We start from the raw sequence: 18,941 nt of genomic DNA on the forward strand, positions 1-18,941 counted from the left end.
CAAAATCAATTTTGTTTGCAACCGCAAAGCTAAGTTTGTTTGTAAAGATTCATTCTAATTTTTTTTTAACTAGGCTAATTAGAGGCTTTGTTTTATAGTTTACTAGCCGATGCCCGTGACTTCGCCCGCGTGGATTTAGGTTTTTCAAATCCCGTGGGAAACCTTTGATTTTCCGGGATAAAAAGTAGCCTATGTGCTAATCCAGGATATTATCTATCTCCATTCCAAATTTCAGCCAAATCCGTCAAGTAGTTTTTGCGTGAAAGAGTAACAAACATACACACACATACACACACAAACTTTCGCCTTTATAATATTAGTGTGAATAGTGTGAATTAGTGTGATATAAACCTGTATCAATTCTAACTATATTATTATTAGAGTTTTGTCTTTATGCAAACTTGGAAGATAATGGGGGGGATGGCGTTTTTGTAATTTTTCTTTTAAGATTATCGTAACAAGGACCGTCACACTTTTTGAGGGGAGTAAAAATTGCGGTAATAAGTCAAAAGCTAAGCGGCTTAAAAATAAATGAATATCCATTTTAGGACGCGCTAATTAAGCCCTTGAGGCTTGAATACAAGCATCCTCTAAGTTTTGTGTTTATACCAATTTCAACCTTATGTACATAAAGCTGTTTAAATTATCTAAATTCTCGGTTCCGCTCCACTCTATCTTAATAACATCGGCCCTTATTGTACACAATTGCAAATGATCGCCTACCTATAATTACTTATCGCATATATTTTGGAGAATGTGCTCAAGAGTTCCACAATCTTGTTCCTCCTAAATCTTTCTACCACAGAACAGAAAGAAACCGTGAGCTAACATCCTTATTTGCTCCTACCGAAAATCGCTCAACGCATCTATAGCTCATTTCAGACTATAGAATACTAGCTGATGCCCGCGACTTCGTTCGCGTGGATGTAGGTTTTTTAAAATTCCCGTGGGAACTCTTTGATTTTCCGGGAAAAAAATTAGCCTATGTGCTAATCCAGGTTACAATCTATCTCCATTCTAAATTTCAGCCCAATCCATCCAGTAGTTTTTGCGTGAAGGAGTAACAAACATACACACACACACACACACACACACACACACACACACACACACACACATACAAACTTTCTCCTTTATAATATTAGTGTGATAATAAATATTACAGTCCAGCTTAGTTTGACATATTTTTATCGAGAAAACGTTGCCCCGGCTCGGCTGGTGTGCGTTGCGCTTAACAGCCCAAGTCAACAACTAATTTGATATTGTATACAAACTGGTGAGAGCGTGTATCGTACAAGATATACAACACTTTTATGTAGAACACTGCAAGTTAATGACGGACTGGAACATCTATATGAGATTTAGTAAATTAATGTTTTCGTGAAACATTTTATTTTTTTATTTTGTGATCTAACATTCTTTTACTTGTGCTATAAGACCAACCTACCTGCCAAATTTCATGTTTCTATGTCAACCGGAAGTACCCTATAGGTTTTCTTGACAGACGGACGACAGACAAACAACAAAGTAATCAAGGGTTCCTTTTTCCTTTTGAGGTACGGAATCCTAAAAACCCAAAAAAAAAAACAACAATCCCAATTGGTTCTGATAAAAAATAGCGTAAGTACCTTTTTTTGCTGTAAGAAGCAATGCATAGCCTGCGTAACATCGGCTGCATGGATCGAGTTGTGGTACGGGTTGGTGCTGTGGTAGCCCTCCTCGATAAGGCTGAACAGCTTCCATGCTTTCACCACGTCCAGCTTGAAGTACGAGATCAGGCCGTAGATGTGGAATAGGTGCACGCACAGCACTGGCAAGCACCGGCCTGGATAAAGGAAAAAGAAAATGCGATTTCCATATGACGATACTAGGCACAGAATTCTGAATATGGTCACAAGTGTAAATTAAAAATTTTCAACACCCCCGACAAATCATTTTCAAATAAATAATTATGTATATCTAGGCAACGTCCATCTTGACAGCTTGACTTTTGTCAATTGACACTTGAATATTATGAACCTAAGGGTTATCTAACCTTGTTTTCTACAAGAAAACTAGAAAATAGCTGATAACTTTTAAACGGCTGAACCAATTTTTTTGGATTATAGCTAAGAACACTCTCGATCAAGCCACCTTTCAAACAAAAAAAAAGTAAATTAAAATCGGTTCATTCGTTTAGGCGCTACGATGCCACAGACAGATATACAGATACACAGATACACAGATACACAGACACACAGATACACAGATACACACGTCAAACTTATAACACCCCTCTTTTTGGGTCGGGGGTTAATAAAAATGGTATCTGCTGTCTAATATCGGGACAGCACGTCGCTGGTTTTTAGCAGCCCATCTGTATAACTGTTCCACCAAACAACATTCCACATGTGAATGTTTGACAGGTCGTCGCATGTGACGTGTCTCATAACCTGTTTAACAAGTGTAAATTAAAAATTTATAACACCCCCGACAAGTGAGGGTTACAGTAAGTAGAAAAAAGCTGATAACTTTCAAACGGCTGAACCGATTTTCTTGGATGATAGCTAACTAAGAACACTCTCGATCAAGCCACCTTTCAAAAAAAGAAAAACTAAATTAAAATCGGTTCATTCGTTTAGGCGCTACGATGCCACAGACAGATACACAGATACACACGTCAAACTTATAACACCCCTCTTTTTGGGTCGGGGGTTAAAAATCGGGTAAATTCAAGATTCAAATGTCGAGATTTCATGAAATATCAAACAACTCTTCAAAAAATTATATGTCAATGCAAATGCAATTCGATGCTTTAACAGGAATATTCCAGTCATTTCGTCCGAAAAAAAGGCAAATAAAAGAAAATGAATTTGCGCTTCTAATTTTTTAATATGTTGTAGGGGATACCTAGAAAAGCTTAACTTGAGATTGTCGACCAAGCTTTCCTAGGAGCTTTCGCCGCCATCTTGGAAAACGCTTAAAATTTGTTTTTCGGCAATAACTCGGCTATCCGATGAGATTCGAAAATTTTTGTAAGACACTTTTTGTAGCTTTCTTTGTGCTCTACAATAACGCCTGAATCATTTTTAGCGTATCATGCATCGTTATCGAGATATCGATCGATAAAGTCAAAAAAGGACACAATTTTTGTTTTTTCCTTTTTTTTCTTTGGGTCTTAATAAATATGAAAAATTGTAGAATTCAAACTTGTAGAGCATATTCAGACCTACAATTTCCTTCTTGGATTTTTTTATGTTGGACAAAAATTACGATCTCCAGCGCGCCGCAAAGTCGGTGAATCCACACTCAGCGTCGAGCGAGCTGCTCGCTCGGTTGTGTCTGGATGTCGAATCGAATGGGAAATTGTTCAGGAAATTGATGGGATAAAAAATAATTATTATATTTCATTATAATATAAAATAATTAAGGAAAACTAACGGTATAGGTACATAAGTACTTTAGTTTTCTTTAGTTTGCTCAAAAGATAAACTAATTGCAGAAACCTTGGAGAAACCGTATGTAACGCGATTTGCCAGGCGCTTTAGACCTTCTGGAGTTATGTTTTCTCTCGTATCATGATTTCATTGTCAGTTCGCAGTAAAAAGGTCGTATGGGCCACATATAGTGCGCCTCTCGCATTTCAGTGAGAAGCGACCTGTTTACCTTTAGAAAAACTGAAGTAAACATGTACTGGTAAAACGGGTCGCCGGAGCAAAATTGCTGCTATTTCATCTTTATTAACTACAAGTGTGCACCATCATTAAAATCTCCTTTTCCGTCGCAAATATGCACAAGCTCCTCAAAGGTACGTATTTATATTCACAGACGGGAAAAATTCTCTCACGACAGAGGAAAACTCCATCGCCCTTTTGCTTTTACACTTATATGTTATACTTTTCAAATCGAAGCTCGATAGTGTTCACGTGGATACAAAGTAACAAATAAAAGATGTCATTGTAAGCCTGATCGCATATACGTTTGCACGCGCCGTACGCAACGATAGTTACGTACGTGATGAATCACGTTAAACTTGTATAAACAGCTGCAGTAGGTTCGCGGAGATTTTAATAGTACGAAATTAAAAAAATATCACTTAAATGAACTTTGCAATGTGCTTTCGAATCATCAAGTGAATCTACCACTAGTTGTTATTTTGTATGTATAGTATCGGATAAGCTTTAGTAATTTGTGTCGCCTCAATATATTCATTTGAATTGGTTAGATATGAAAATTGCTTGTGTTAAAGGTCTGATAAATAAGCGAGTTATGAAGTACCATGGCAATAGTTTTCTCAACAAATATGCATATATGTAGTATGGAAACGGATCGCATTAGGCCCGTGCGAGGCGTACGGTTAATAGATGAGCGAACCATTTTATCAACGATGTGATGTCCGATTGTATTCTGAACTACTTATTATTGTATTGGAAAGTGCATGTTACGAACGTTTGGATGGTAAACAACAAGTTTCTGTCTGTAAATAGATACCGTCCAACAGTTTTAGAATAGAAACTATATAGTTGTTCACGTTTGTTTATCACATTCGTTTACAAATACCAATCTGTATCTAAATATATAAAAGGAAAAGCTGACTGACTGACTGACTGATCTATCAACGCACAGCTCACACAACTGGCCGGGTCAGGCTGAATTTTGGGGAGCAAATAGCTATTATGACGCAGGCACACATCTGCTAATTTTTTTTTTGCAAATTTCAACCCCTAAAAGGGTAAAATAGGGATTTAAAATTTATGTAGTCCTCGCGGACGAAGTCGTGGGCTTAATCTAGTATATTATAAAAGGAAAAACTGAGTCATATCAAAGTACATCTCAAACCAGGCCTGGAAACTTGAGTTTTGTATGTAGGTTTTCTTAATGTTTTTTTAGTTACCCTGTATAGGGTATAGTCATCTATGTGACCTTTCAGACTCGGCATTCAAATTCGGGGAGCGAAATTTTTTATTCCGGATTCCGGACGCTAAGCTACGTGACAAAATGTCAGAAAACCCATCTATATTTTTCGTTGTTAACAGACTGACAGATGAATAAAAGAAGAAAGAAATAAAAACCAGATATTTTAGCATTAGTAGAGCTAAAAAAATCTTAATTGTTATTTCTATCTGCTCCGTATTATCTTATAATTGCCACATTCCATCGAAGTATATATTTTTAAAACCCGCGACTTCGTTCGCGTGGATGTAGGTTTTTAAAATTCCCGTGGGAACTCTTTGATTTTCCGGGATAAAAAGTAGCCTATGCGCTAATCCAGGGTATAATCTATCTCCATTCTAAATTTCAGCCCAATCCGTCCAGTAGTTTTTGCGTGAAGGAGTAACAAACACACACACACACACACACACACACACACACACACACACACACACACACACACACACACACACACACACACATACAAACTTTCTCCTTTATAATATTAGTGTGATAATAACTCTGTATATAAAACAAGAGGGTCAGGCCTAGTAGTGACAACGCATTTTAATCGATTACGATTGTTAAGCATCTTTGAACCAACTCGGTAATCGGATGGGTGACCGACGTTAGAGATCGCGAATTTGGTTTTCTTTTCCTCATTCATTTCGTTTTCGGAAATTTGGAGGGTCTTTTGTACAAAAATTATATTAATGTCAATACATGTTTCTTTCTGCATTAATAAAACGCACATCTGCGGAGCCGAGGCAAGTCAGTAGTCACACTAATATTATAAAGGAGAAAGTTTGTATGTGTGTGTGTATGTGTGTGTGTGTGTGTGTGTGTATGTTTGTTACTCCTTCACGCAAAAACTACTGGACGGATTGGGCTGAAATTTAGAATGGAGATAGATTATACCCTGGATTAGCACATAGGCTACTTTTTATCCCAGAAAATCAAAGAGTTCCCACGGGAATTTTAAAAAACCTACATCCACGCGAACGAAGTCGCGGGTATCAGCTAGTATTAAATAATACTACTGTATTTTAGTGGAAGCACTGAAGTCTAGCTAAATATATGAACCATTCATCTGTGGTGTCATCATCATATTATAATATTAGAGGAAGAGTCGGGTTTGAAAAGTAGGTTTTTTAAATAGCTAGAAGAGTTTGGATACAAAAATAGCAACAAAAGCGCCCTTCAAATAAATACGCGCGTCGAGCCCGACAATATTTACCGTTCCATAAAATTGATTTCAAGGCTATTTTACGGCAATTTTCTTTCAACATAAAATTTATATTATTTTGAAGTGTTGAACAATATTATTTATTCACAGCCACTCTCATTAGTTATGCTCGAACATCCTCATTGCTAAACAGCCGTTTTAGCTGCGCAGGATATATATTCGTCTGTCCTAATATTAGAAACAGATTTGTTTGTTTGTAACATAGGTAGATGATACGTAATTTCCTTAATTTGATATAATAAAACTGTCCAAGTGCGAGTCAGACTCGCACACTGAGGGTTCCGAACCACAGAAGAAGTAAGTAACACGGGTACGGTTTTTTTCGACATTTTGCACGATAAATCAAAAACTATTATGTATAAAAATAAGTAAAAATCTGTTTCAGAATGTACAGGTAGAACCCTTTCATATGATACACCACTTGGTATAGTTATGTTAGGTACTTTGAAAGTTGAAAAACTTATTCTTTATAAACATTGAACACATTTTTTTTTTGGTGATTTTAACCACATATTCACGGTTTTGGATTTTTTTCCTTCACTTGTGGTATAAGACCTACCCACCTGCTAAATTTCATGATTATAGGTCAACGGGTAGTACCCTATAAGTTTCTTGTCAGACACGACAGACATACAACGAAGTTTCTTTCCTTTTAGGGTACGGAACTCTAAAAAATACATATAAAAAAATGAAGACTGAGGACACCCGCTGTCAAATTATATTTTGTTGTGGGAGTAAATATTTTTAGCATGATATTGTAGATACTGCTCTAGAGAAATAGCATAAACACAGCTACGCTGATTTATAGTTTTATGATAAAACCAACAAATTAAATAACGTTCTTGTATGTTTTAAGTACAAAAAGCTCTATTTACATCCTAATATACTTAGTGGTGTATAGATAATATTACCGTGGTGGTGATCTAAAAAAAACCTTTATAGTCCGTGCGTGTGTATCGGAGTTTATTAATAGGTAAGTCTGTTAAAATGTACCTGTCTCGGCAACTTTGTTCCCTCACAAAGCCCTTTCAAAGTATTGTAATGTTTTCAAAACAGCGCATTAACGGCCAGTTTGCGGCAATCTTTTAAAATGACGACATAAAGGTCAAATCCACATTGTAGCTATGCTAAAACTGATCGCATATCCACTGGCGTCAGGCAACCCGACAATATTTTAGTTAGATTCCAACTTTTGCCGCCTCGGTTTTTTCTTCCTATACAAAGAAATGTTACATGAAACTGAGTCGATCAGCATTAAAAATGATTTTTAGTCAGTTTGGTTTATTTTTGTAGACAACGCTTGGGCGAAAAATTTACTAAAACAAAATTGTTTTCACAAAAAAAAAAGCTAGTGAAAAAATGAAAATGTTTATTTACCAAATACAAATAGTGGAGTAAATAAAGCCGTAAAATAGCCAATCTTAGGAAGTCCTCAGAAACAGCTCCGATTTTGATGTTTTTTTTTAAAATTCTTGTTTTTTATACATTATTTAAAATCAGAAACGTTTTGAAGCGGGGAAATAATTTTAAGTATTTTTTTATCCATATGTGCGATATTTATACACGAAGTCCAGAAAAACGCTACCTTTTCTTTGAGAAGTTGTAGAAGAAGTCAAATGCTACAAATGACCCCTATACACTTATGGGCAAAAACCGCCCGTTTTTGAGTTATTGATCGTTTTCAGAAAAATACGTTTTAAAATTCATTAAAAAAAAAAGTAAGGCATATTGCCGACTTTTTATTTAATTTCTAAGTACTAGACATCTCAATTAATAATTGTGAATACTAAAATAAAAATAATCTTTGTAGGTTCCCCGGTTAGGGATCCAAGACTGTACCAGTTTCATAATTTCTATTGGGTTACTTTGACAAAAATGCTATTTTTTTTTAAAGTTACAGAAATTTTTGGCCTGCAAATTATTTGCAAAGCTTCTACATATTCTCAGTTATCTAATGATGTACAAAACTTTAAAATAGGTTGAAAATTAGCTAAAAAAACGATAAAATAATAGCACAAGGAAGAAATTTCTTAACGCTTAAATTTTAAACAAATCGTTTTTTCTTTGTTTAGAGGTAGTCTCTACTTAGAAAGAGGTAACAGTTCACTGTGAATATGTGATCTGGTCAAGTCTGATCATAAAATCGGCCACGGGATAGCTCAATTGATCGATAGGAACGATTTGTTTAAAATTTAAGCGTTAAGAAATTTCTCCCTTGTGCTATTATTTTATCATTTTTTTTGGCTAATTTTCAACTTATTTTAAATTTTTGTACATCATTAGATAGCTGAGAATGTGTAAGAAGCTTTGCAAATAATTTTCAGACCAAAAATTTCTTTAACTTTAAAAATAAATAGCATTTTTGGCAAAGTAACCCAATAGAAATTATGAAACTGGTACAGTCTTGGACCTCTAACCGGGGAACCTACAAAGATCATTTTTATTTTAGTATTCACAATTATTAATTGAGATGTTTAGTACTTAGAAATTAAATAAAAGGTCGGCAATATGCCTTACTTTTTTTTAATGAATTTTAAAAGAAACAAATACATATTTTTCTGAAAACGATCAATAACTCAAAAACGGGCGGTTTTTGCCCATAAGTGTTTCGGGGTCATTTGTAGCATTTGACCTCTTCTACAACTTCTCAAAGAGAAGGTAGCGTTTTTCTGGACTTCGTGTATAAATATCGCACATATGGATAAAAAAATACTAAAAATTATTTCCCCGCTTTAAAACGTTTCTGATTTTAAATAATGTATAAAAAACAAGAATTCAAAAAAAAAATCATCAAAATCGGAGCTGTTTCTGAGGACTTCCGACGAAAATGCTTCGTTTACTCCACTAAAAGTCTTGTACAGTTTTTCTGTGTCTGGTGGTAACTAGTACCAACACTAGATAATCCTGTATCGTGGGTACCTAATTCCAAATGTTTTCTAAGACAGTTTTCTTGTATCTTCTATAGTTTTGATTTCACCATTCTGTCCCAGTTAAAAAAATCAACCTGCATAGCGGCTACTTTATGACGGTACCGCTATTCTACGAAACTAATGGTAGTTGAGTATTTTGATTTTCAGTAGGTATCTACTGAAAAATACATTGCGTGCGGCATTTGCCTGTTGCAGTAATGTGCGACCAGTATAATAGCCATATTATGTACGGCAAGAAACGACGACATAAAGTCGTAACACTACAATGGGGCATACTTGACGTATCATTTAAAAGATTGTAGCCAAAGGAGCATGTTAACAGGGCTCTCTCCGTCACTCGTTTCATACAATCGTAGTTCCAATTTCATTTGAATATTAAGCAACCAAAGTCCATGAAATTTTGCAGACATATTCTAGAAACTAATGTCTGTGTCTGTGGTGTTTTAGATTTTTCTAAAAATATGTAGTTTCAAAATTACAGGGGCTCAAAGATTTGTATGAAAATTTTTAAGACCGCGTAACTTTGAAACCGAATATTTTAACAGAAATCTGGAAAACCACAGACATAGATATTAGTTTCTAGAATATGTCTGCAAAATTTCATGGACTTTGGTTGCTTAATATTCAAATGAAATTGGAACTACGATTGTATGAAACGAGTGACGGAGAGAGCCCTCTTAAGGCTATGTAGTATGTGTTCATTACAAAGGGACTTGAAAGTGCATGAATGTCAAATACTCAGAAATTAGAATAAGTATAGAAATGCGAGATTGCCGTCGTGAGTCGTACATTGGTATGAGTGCACCCATGCAGTAACCCAGTGTTGTACGTCATTGTAAAAGTGGACTTATTACCCTAACGTTACAGCTTAATTTGCTTTGGATGCTAGAGGTTTATTTTTTTTGTCAATTATTTTACAAATTACACCCAAATCGGCAACATGTGATACCCGCATTAAAGACAACAGATGACATTTCTATTGCCTTAATTAGAATTCTGCGGCCAAATAACTCCGCACTGCAAAGTGTAAACGGCTCATATTGTTCTTTGTACTACTAGATACTTTCAGGAGCCATGTTGGACACGTACACAATCTAAATTAGAGCCTCAATAGCTCAACCGGTAAAGGAGTGGACTGAAAACCGAAAGGTCGACGGTTCAAACCCCGCCCGTTGCTCTATTGTCGTACCTACTCCTAGCACAAGCCTGACGCTCAGTTGGAGAGGAAAGGGGAATATTAGTCATTTAACATGGCTAATATTCTATTAAAAAATAAAATAAAAAAAAAAACTCACGCTGCCTGTTGCATAGATTCTGTTGTTCTATGTTTCATCGCCACGTTCTCATTTCGTTTTAAAAAGTATCATAACACAACGTCGTTAACATAAACTGGGTTAGTTTCAGGCATCACAAATTGTACAAAATATGAAAGAATACGTAACAGGCTCATTTCCCAGCTAAGTATATAAGTAGCTATATATTAACTTGTAAATTGTAAATGCTGTATGTGTTCCTGATAAAGAGAAAAAAGACATTGTTATGTTACTTACTGCCTAAAACCCTATCAATTAGTTTTTTAGGAGTGCCAACTGGGCACAATTCACTTTGCCAACGTCACCAGCGAAGGGACACGAAGAAGATTGATCGCTAAAAGCTTCCAACAATTTAATTTCATCTACGAATATGTACACAAGAAACACTGAACCCCGACTACAATGGTGTTAGGGTTAATTCACATCTACCCAGAGGTGATATTTATATTATTTACCTCTGACACAATTCACGACAGTTAGTCATTGGCAGGCGACAAATACTTAGTACATTTGACTAAAAAAGCCCTATTTTCCTTTTATTTCACGTCACCATAGCCTAATATTTTCACTTTGACTTTGCCCGCATTTAACTTTTAGTTTTAACAACGCATATTTCCTAGCCAGCAGCCAAAGACAGGGAGACATGGAAAGCAACTGCTGCATCCCAAGTTCCACGACGGAATAAAAGGACGCCATCATCATCTGATGATTTATTTTGATAAATTTGTCTCGTTTTAATCGAGTCTGAGGAAAGTCAATCTAGATGCGCTCTATTTGCTCAGATTCTTTAATTTCATCATTGAGCTAATTTAGTGTGAAACGAAAATTTACTAATGTAAATTAATAAAAGAATACCTATTTTGTGTTAGTACTAGTGACTACCCGTGTCTTCGCACCCGTAAGAATTTCGAAAATCCATCTTTATTCCTTGTCTACTTTGTAAAGGGTAAATCTGTGAAAGTTCCGGTTTGCTAGGTTTGGGCTGGGCGTTGATGAGTCAGCCAGTGATTCAGGCTTTTCTCCTCATAATTAAGTACTTCCATTTTCTATGGAACTTTACGTTATGCGTGTTCGGGCACCAAATAGACCGATTATTTAATTTCTAAACACTAAAAGTTCTAAGAAATACATAAAGGATATAGCCCTTTTTAACCCCCGACCCAAAAAGAGGGGTGTTATAAGTTTGACGTGTGTATCTGTGTATCTGTGTGTCTGTGTATCTGTGTATCTGTGTATCTGTGTATCTGTGTATCTGTGTATCTGTGTATCTGTCTGTGGCATCGTAGCGCCTAAACGAATGAACCGATTTTAATTTAGTTTTTTTTGTTTGAAAGGTGGCTTGATCGAGAGTGTTCTTAGCTATAATCTAAAAAAATTGGTTCAGCCGTTTAAGAGTTATCAGCTCTTTTCTAGTTTTCTTGTAGAAAAGAAGGTTAGATACCTAACCGTTAGGTTCATAATATTATGTCAATAGACAAATGTCAAGCTGTCAAGATGGACGTTGCCTAAATACATAATTATTTATTTGAAAATGATGTTTTGGAAATCTCAGATACTTTGAATCGTCGGGGGTGTTATAAATTTTTAATTTACACTTGTATGAAATGTTATTCATATTTCGATTCTATAGAATATAATAATCACAGCGGTCTACGTCTTTTAGTAACCGTCTATACAAACCTTTTGCCTTCAGATGTTGAATTCCTAAAAGTTTGAATATTCACATTCAAATTTGATAAATGCAAGAACTATGCTAACTATCCGGGGGGGGGGGGGGGGGGATATACACCCCAAGCTCCCCCCTCCCCCGGATATTCATCTCTTGTTTAGTTTTTGAGGTATCCCCTGTCACTAAAATGGTTAAAAACTGACAACATTGACGACAAGTCTTTTTTATGTCAACATTTTAGGACTCAACATTTTGCAAATTCAACATTTTGAACCTGAAGGACCTTTTGGTTGGTAATAAGAATCGATGGACAAGGAAGGAATAGATAGGTATATGTTCCCACTTAAAGCAACGTTAGATAAACTGCTAGTCTACAAGTCTGTTTTTACTCGCACTGATGTTTTACTAGTTACCTGTGCTGCTGTCAAACGTCACAATTTTAACTGTACGAGCTTTCAGGTATCATCTAAATATCATATCATCTTTGAATAATTCACGAAACAATCATATTGTATCGATATCAACAGTTCTTAGCAAATCTAACAAACCAACAAAACAAACAATTATTGATTTTGACATTGACATTGGCCAGACCACTTGTGGTGCTCTCTGAGATCAGTTTTGCCTTTGGATCCCCGTTTGAAATGGTTGAATGGTTACAGAAAAGTATGCGACCCTGTCGTTAAAGGAAAAATGCATTAAATCGTCTATCAGACAAGGTAGCATTAACACCTTAACCAAAGGACCACGAATGATCAGAATAATAAAACAAAAAGTCTAAACTCTAGAAGGTTTTTGGGGTTCCGTACATCCCTTATAGGATGATGATACGGAACCCTTATAGGATCACTCGTGTCGGTATGTGTCTGTCCGTCTGTTATAGCCAATGTGCTTTGAATTTACTGGACCGATTAAGTTGAATTGAATTTCTGAGCCCCAAATAATAACGTGTAACGTAAACAAAAGAATTTTTATGGGCAAATTTTAAGAAACAGTTTTAAACTTATCTCCTTTACCTCCCCCTTATCTCCAAAACTGAAAATAAAATTTTGAAAAAAAAATCGTTATAGATTACCTCATAGAAACATATAAAAAAGAAGTCTACGGTCTTAAAGTAATATGGTAAATATCTCAATAGTGTGCGCACAAACTTACATACGGAACCCTCTCTTTGCGTCAAAGCGGCATCTAAAATAAAGTGAATCGCCTGTCACGCGTAATTTCGAATATATACCTACCTACATTTATTAGCAAACTAGCAACGTCTTTGTAATGCAAAGTGGGGGAACGTTAAGCAATTAAACTTGTCTCGACTATCGGTACAGCAGTGTCGTCTTCATAAAGGAACAGAACAATATAAGCACATGAGTAGATTATTAGTATCCTAATTTACATGACAAAAATTTCATTTTTCAACTGAAGAGAAAATATTTCGAAGGTTGCCGTCGTTGGCAGAGTGAACAAGAGTGAAGAAACTAATGAGAAAACTTTCGGTTTGATCCTAATCGACATCTGTCAAATATTAGGCGATAGGCAGGTGCTATATAATATTATAAAGGAGAAAGTTTGTATGTGTGTGTGTGTGTGTGTGTATGTTTGTTACTCCTTCACGCAAAAACTACTGGACGGATTGGGCTGAAATTTAGAATGGAGATAGATTATACCCTGGATTAGCACATAGGCTACTTTTTATCCCGGAAAATCAAAGAGTTCCCACGGGAATTTTAAAAAACCTACATTCACGCGAACGAAGTCGCGGGTATCAGCTAGTGAATGATAAAGATACCTAGTCGTTTCATAGCCTACCTAGCGTCAAATGCATGTAGCGTTTGTAGGTAACCTCTTGTATGGAAATCGTTTAAACACAGATTACAGACTCGGTCTTTTGTACATTTGCTTCTGAACAATAGCTGACTATTGCAGATTACTCGATAAGGCTATTATATGAGCACGTGGAGGTATTGTATTGAGGCATTGATATATAGACATAATATTTGAATGTTAGAGTTCGTTCGCACAAGATTCGATGCTTGGCAGAGTCTCAAAATTTTCACAGAGTGTGTATTACTATTGCCGCTATAACAACAAATAATAAAAACTTCAAAATGGCCGCCATGCAAATTAAATATAAATTAAGAAGTACAAATAGTGTTCTATATTATACGATGGTACGGAACCCTTCGAGTACGAGTCCAACTTGCACTTGACCGATATTTTTTAACTCCAGTGCGAACGCGCTTTTAGAGTATCTGAGATTTTCGATATTAAAAAAAAACTCGATCGTAAGTTTAACTTCGTTTTGTTAACCCCCGACCCAAAAAGAGGGGTGTTATAAGTTTGACGTGTGTATCTGTGTGTCTGTGTATCTGTGTATCTGTGTATCTGTCTGTGGCATCGTAGCGCCTAAACGAATGAACCGATTTTAATTTAGTTTTTTTTGTTTGAAAGGTGGCTTGATCGAGAGTGTTCTTAGCTATAATCCAAAAAAAAATGGTTCAGCCGTTTAAGAGTTATCAGCTCTTTTCTAGTTTTTTTGTAGAAAAGAAGGTTAGATAACCGTTATGTTCTTAATATTATGTCAATTGACAAATGTCAAGCTGTCAAGATGGACGTTGCCTAAATACATAATTATTTATTTGAAAATGATGTTTTGGAAAACTCAAATACTTTGGATCGTCGGGGGTGTTATAAATTTTTAATTTACACTTGTTATTACTTGCAACTTTATGCTCAATATCTTGTTAAAGACAGTTCTATAGGACAGGTAGAGTGAACTAGAGTGAATAAACTCTTGATTTAATCCTGAATACATTACACGTGTAGAAACAAAAATTATTTTTTACTTTTTAGTGTTTGTGGTTATTGCAGTCGGTTTTATTTTTCTTTTGAAATTTTTTTATTTCACAATTTTTAGTACAAACTGTAATAAAATATGCGATGCCTAGTTAAATACCTACTGTTTACTAAGCTATTATACTGATCGCGAGCAATTACTCTTATTTATTGAGGAGTTCTGTTCTCCCTCTCCGAAGATATTCATCAGATCGTCACGAAATTTATATGAGACCATCTGGGAAGTATACCCTTTCAAACAAAAAAATCCAAATCGGTCCAGGAGTCTTCGAGTAAAAAAAAAAAGATTCCGACGAATTGAGAACCTCCTCCTTTTTGAAGTCGGTTAAAAAGTGTTTACTTTGGTAAAGCCGAAAATTAATCACGTAAGCTACTTACATGAATAAAACTAACAGGTGTAATCACGACCTTGATTAGGGGTGACGTGAAATCAAACGTGAATTTAAAAAAAAAAGTGTTTGAATTAGTTTCTCTAGGTACTAATTTAGTTCAATGGCATGAAATATTTCGCAGAACACAGCAATCGGAATTTAGTGAATTCACATTTAATTCCACAGTGAATCGGATTTGTTCACAAAAGGCAAAATGTGTGGCGCTCAATGAAGGTTCGAACTACGAATTAATTCCACCAAACACAATACGAGCTTTTCCATTATTGTATTTCGCAAATTCAATAAAGAGACTTCCTTTGTCCACACGATGGGTATGAGTATGTGAGTTGCGACTTCATCAAATTCCCAATATTGTGGTTTGTTTATTTATTTATTTAGTAGCTAATATCCGCGACTTTGTTCGTGTGGACAACGTACACTTTAAAATCTTTATTTTACCCTATGAGGGTTGAATTTTCACAAATATATCCTTGGCGGATGTCTATATCATAATAAAAGAAGAAAAGAAAAAGAATAGGAAAACGTTTATTTATTAAATAGGCCAATAGTTTGAGCTGTTCTTTGATAGATCAGTCAGTCAGTCAGTCAGGCACCTTTTCATATACACCTATGCGTTCGCGCATCTTTCATCTGCATTCCGAACCGGTAATAGGTCGCTAGTTGTCCCACATGAAATACTTGTATAATATTTTGATTGAGTTAAAATTTTGTACAGTTGTTGTTGGGAGTTGCGAGTTGTTTTGACATAGTAACATCAGTGTACAATACGAGGTGCGCGAGTCGTACTCCAACGCATGTCGGACATAAAATAAAACGTCACCTGGAACTCGATTTATCTGGTTCCGAATCGGCCTCTTGCTTTTAGTACTCATATAGTAATAAGGTGCAAATCAGCGCTTGCCAAAATAAATATACAAACATAATTCACGAAACCGACTTCATTTCGGCAGTTCCAGCCCGCCCCGTCACACTGAAATCCGAATTCGCCCAACAAAGCGCAGCTTTTAATTTGGGAATGCGTCCTATGCAAATTAAATGGCAAATCCATTTAGAGTGACCACTCAGTGTTTCGTGTAAAATTGAACAATCAGTGGTACCTCGATTTATTTATCTTGTTTTATACCTAAAAATCACAGGCCGCTCCTCTACACTACGTTTATTTATTTATTTACTAGCGTTGCCTGCAATCAGACCTGCTAGCAAGTGATTCCTGCATTCCTGTAAAGCCGGCAACGGATTGACGGTTCCTCTTGTCCTGCAAATGTTCATGGGCGGCAGGTTCAGCGGGGTGATTCACTAAATAACATAGTGTTTAACACTAAATGATAACCATCTAGCTTATTTGACATTGGTTGGTTCTATATTACTTTTTCAAAAACCATCAATGAATTAAAACGTTCGGTGTCTATCATCCAGTGTTAAACACTGGGTAAGCGAATCAGTCATGTCATTCATCCTGGTCATGAATCAGCTTAGCTTAATACTAAGCCCGTTATTTATTCATAAAAAGAAAACAAATGCTGGTATATAATCTGTAGCAACAATTTGTCATACAGCAAACATAGCTACTCGAGTACTGTGCAATAAATCTAAGTTACTATCAGAATACCAACTTGCAATTTATTTGATTGACCTAGCCATTTTTTATTTTATTTTATACGCCCCGTGGCTGTATAATAGAGTTATATTCCGTGAATTGATCAAACTATCGCGTTTCACCATTTCCAATATAAAATATTCGCTGTAAAGAGTCTCTACTTCCAATATTCCTTGTTACACATAAAACTTAATATTTAGCCAAAACGAGTGTTGGAGTGGGTTTTGTGGCGCTCGTACGCTGAAACTATTGAGTCTACAAAAAAAGGTGACTACACAAATTGTAGGAAATTGTCTCTAGTTTAATTGTTACATAGCCATCTTTATCGTAAAATGAGTGGGAAAGAAGTTATCGTGAAAAAACTGTTTTTGGGCGCCATTTTTCCAAGATGGCGGCGCGAGCGGCTAAGGTAAAATTCAGCGGTAAATAAAAATTCGGAAAGAGCATATCGAAATCTATAAAACCACCAATTTGCATAACATTCTGAAAACTTTCCATCTCATATTACCAAATTACTGGACTATTCAGCGAGCAAGTTGTTTACCTTTTAAGTCAGTCAAGGAAAAATAGATTATACATCGCATTGATTTCGAGAAAACGAAGTTTGGTTTGTAGTTGCTTAGATATTACTAACTTAATGTAGCTGTTTTAAAGGCAAGTTTGTTCTATCACTATTGATTTACTTTTTTGTTCCTTTTTAGTATCAGTTTTTCGTTTCATCGCGTTGAAAGTCAAAACGGTATAGTGCGTAAAATAGAGTTCTCACGCGCCATTTTAAATTTATGTGTCAAATATCATGTCAAAAGTACCATTTTAGTCCTTATTTTGAAGGTGAACCGTACTTTTAACATGATATTTGACCCTTGAAGTTAAAAGGAGGAGTTATTTTGTACGGACTATACTAAAGAAATTTTCACTTCATTCATCATTTTCAAAAATTCAAAGAATTTTTAAACAAAAATTTAATAAACATGTAGTTTAATACAATAAATAACATTAGCGACTAAAATCGATATGATGTTCAATTAACGCCAATCGGGTTACGGTGAGTGGGCTTAACAAGACTGGTGATTGGGCTTCATCAATTATATCAGCTAATTTGTACGTCATGGAGGCTAGAAAACGAGCCAATAAATATAATTTAATATCATCAACTACTACATAAACATTTTGCAATATCAATCCATACTAATATTATAAATGCTAAAGTGTGTCTGTCTGTGTGTGTGTCTACTACCTTTTCACGGCCCAACAGTTTAACCGATTCCGACGTTTGTTAAAGAGATAGCTTATATCCCGGGGACGGACATAGGCTACTTTTTATCCCGGAAAATCAAACAGGGATGAGATGACGATTCAGAAGTATAACTATTCAAAAGTAAAAGTTTATTTATTTATAGTTTACCTACAGGCTTTGATGCCCTTGGCTGAGCATTTGAGCAATTCTGCCTGAGTTGGTGATTTCTATTTAGAATGGAAAGGAAAATTCTAAGGATTTGTAAATATAAACACTTTGTTTCTTTCAGTTTTAAAAAGCTTTGACTACAAAAAATAAATGTTTAGATGTCTACAAAGATTACGTTTAAAAGAAAATATTTTCCTTTAATGATTTAAAGAGGAAAATAATTCATAAGTTCGTTCATTTATAATTTCGTTGCGAACATTGGCCACACTGTGTTTTTAGGGATTCGTTCTCAAATTCAAAAACGGAATTGTCTAGGCCTTCGAAAGTGTCTTTTATTTCAGCAGCAGATTGACACGTAAATATAAACTGAACTTGAAATAAATATGGGATGTCCGTAGGTGTTTGCGTACTGCTTAAAAAAACACTTTAGACAATCAAAAACTAAATTAAAGATGTATGGCCTTAAAAAAGAATTTTATATACAGCTTCCTCATAGATTATCAAAACTTAGAGCACCTACTTTTTGTTGTCAATTTATTTTATTAAATTTTCAAAATTGTTAGAAACCCCTGATAATTATGATTCAACACCTATTTTAAGAGATCGTATATGTGAGGTTTCTCTT

The 18,941-nt window shown here is 35.4% G+C and overlaps 1 protein-coding gene across 2 annotated transcripts in view; it reads right to left on the reverse strand.

Moving 5' to 3' along the window:
• Positions 1-18,941, reverse strand: part of LOC123880347 (cGMP-inhibited 3',5'-cyclic phosphodiesterase B-like) — a 122,165-nt gene that overhangs the window by 57,091 nt on the left and 46,133 nt on the right. For both annotated transcript variants that reach the window (XM_045928442.1, XM_045928443.1), the window contains exon 4: positions 1,629-1,825. In XM_045928442.1, the coding sequence (XP_045784398.1) occupies positions 1,629-1,825 (197 nt within the window). The remainder of the gene's footprint in view (positions 1-1,628; positions 1,826-18,941) is intronic.

This window comes from Maniola jurtina, chromosome Z, assembly GCF_905333055.1.
Source record: "Maniola jurtina chromosome Z, ilManJurt1.1, whole genome shotgun sequence".
In the NCBI taxonomy this organism is placed as follows: domain Eukaryota; kingdom Metazoa; phylum Arthropoda; class Insecta; order Lepidoptera; family Nymphalidae; genus Maniola; species Maniola jurtina.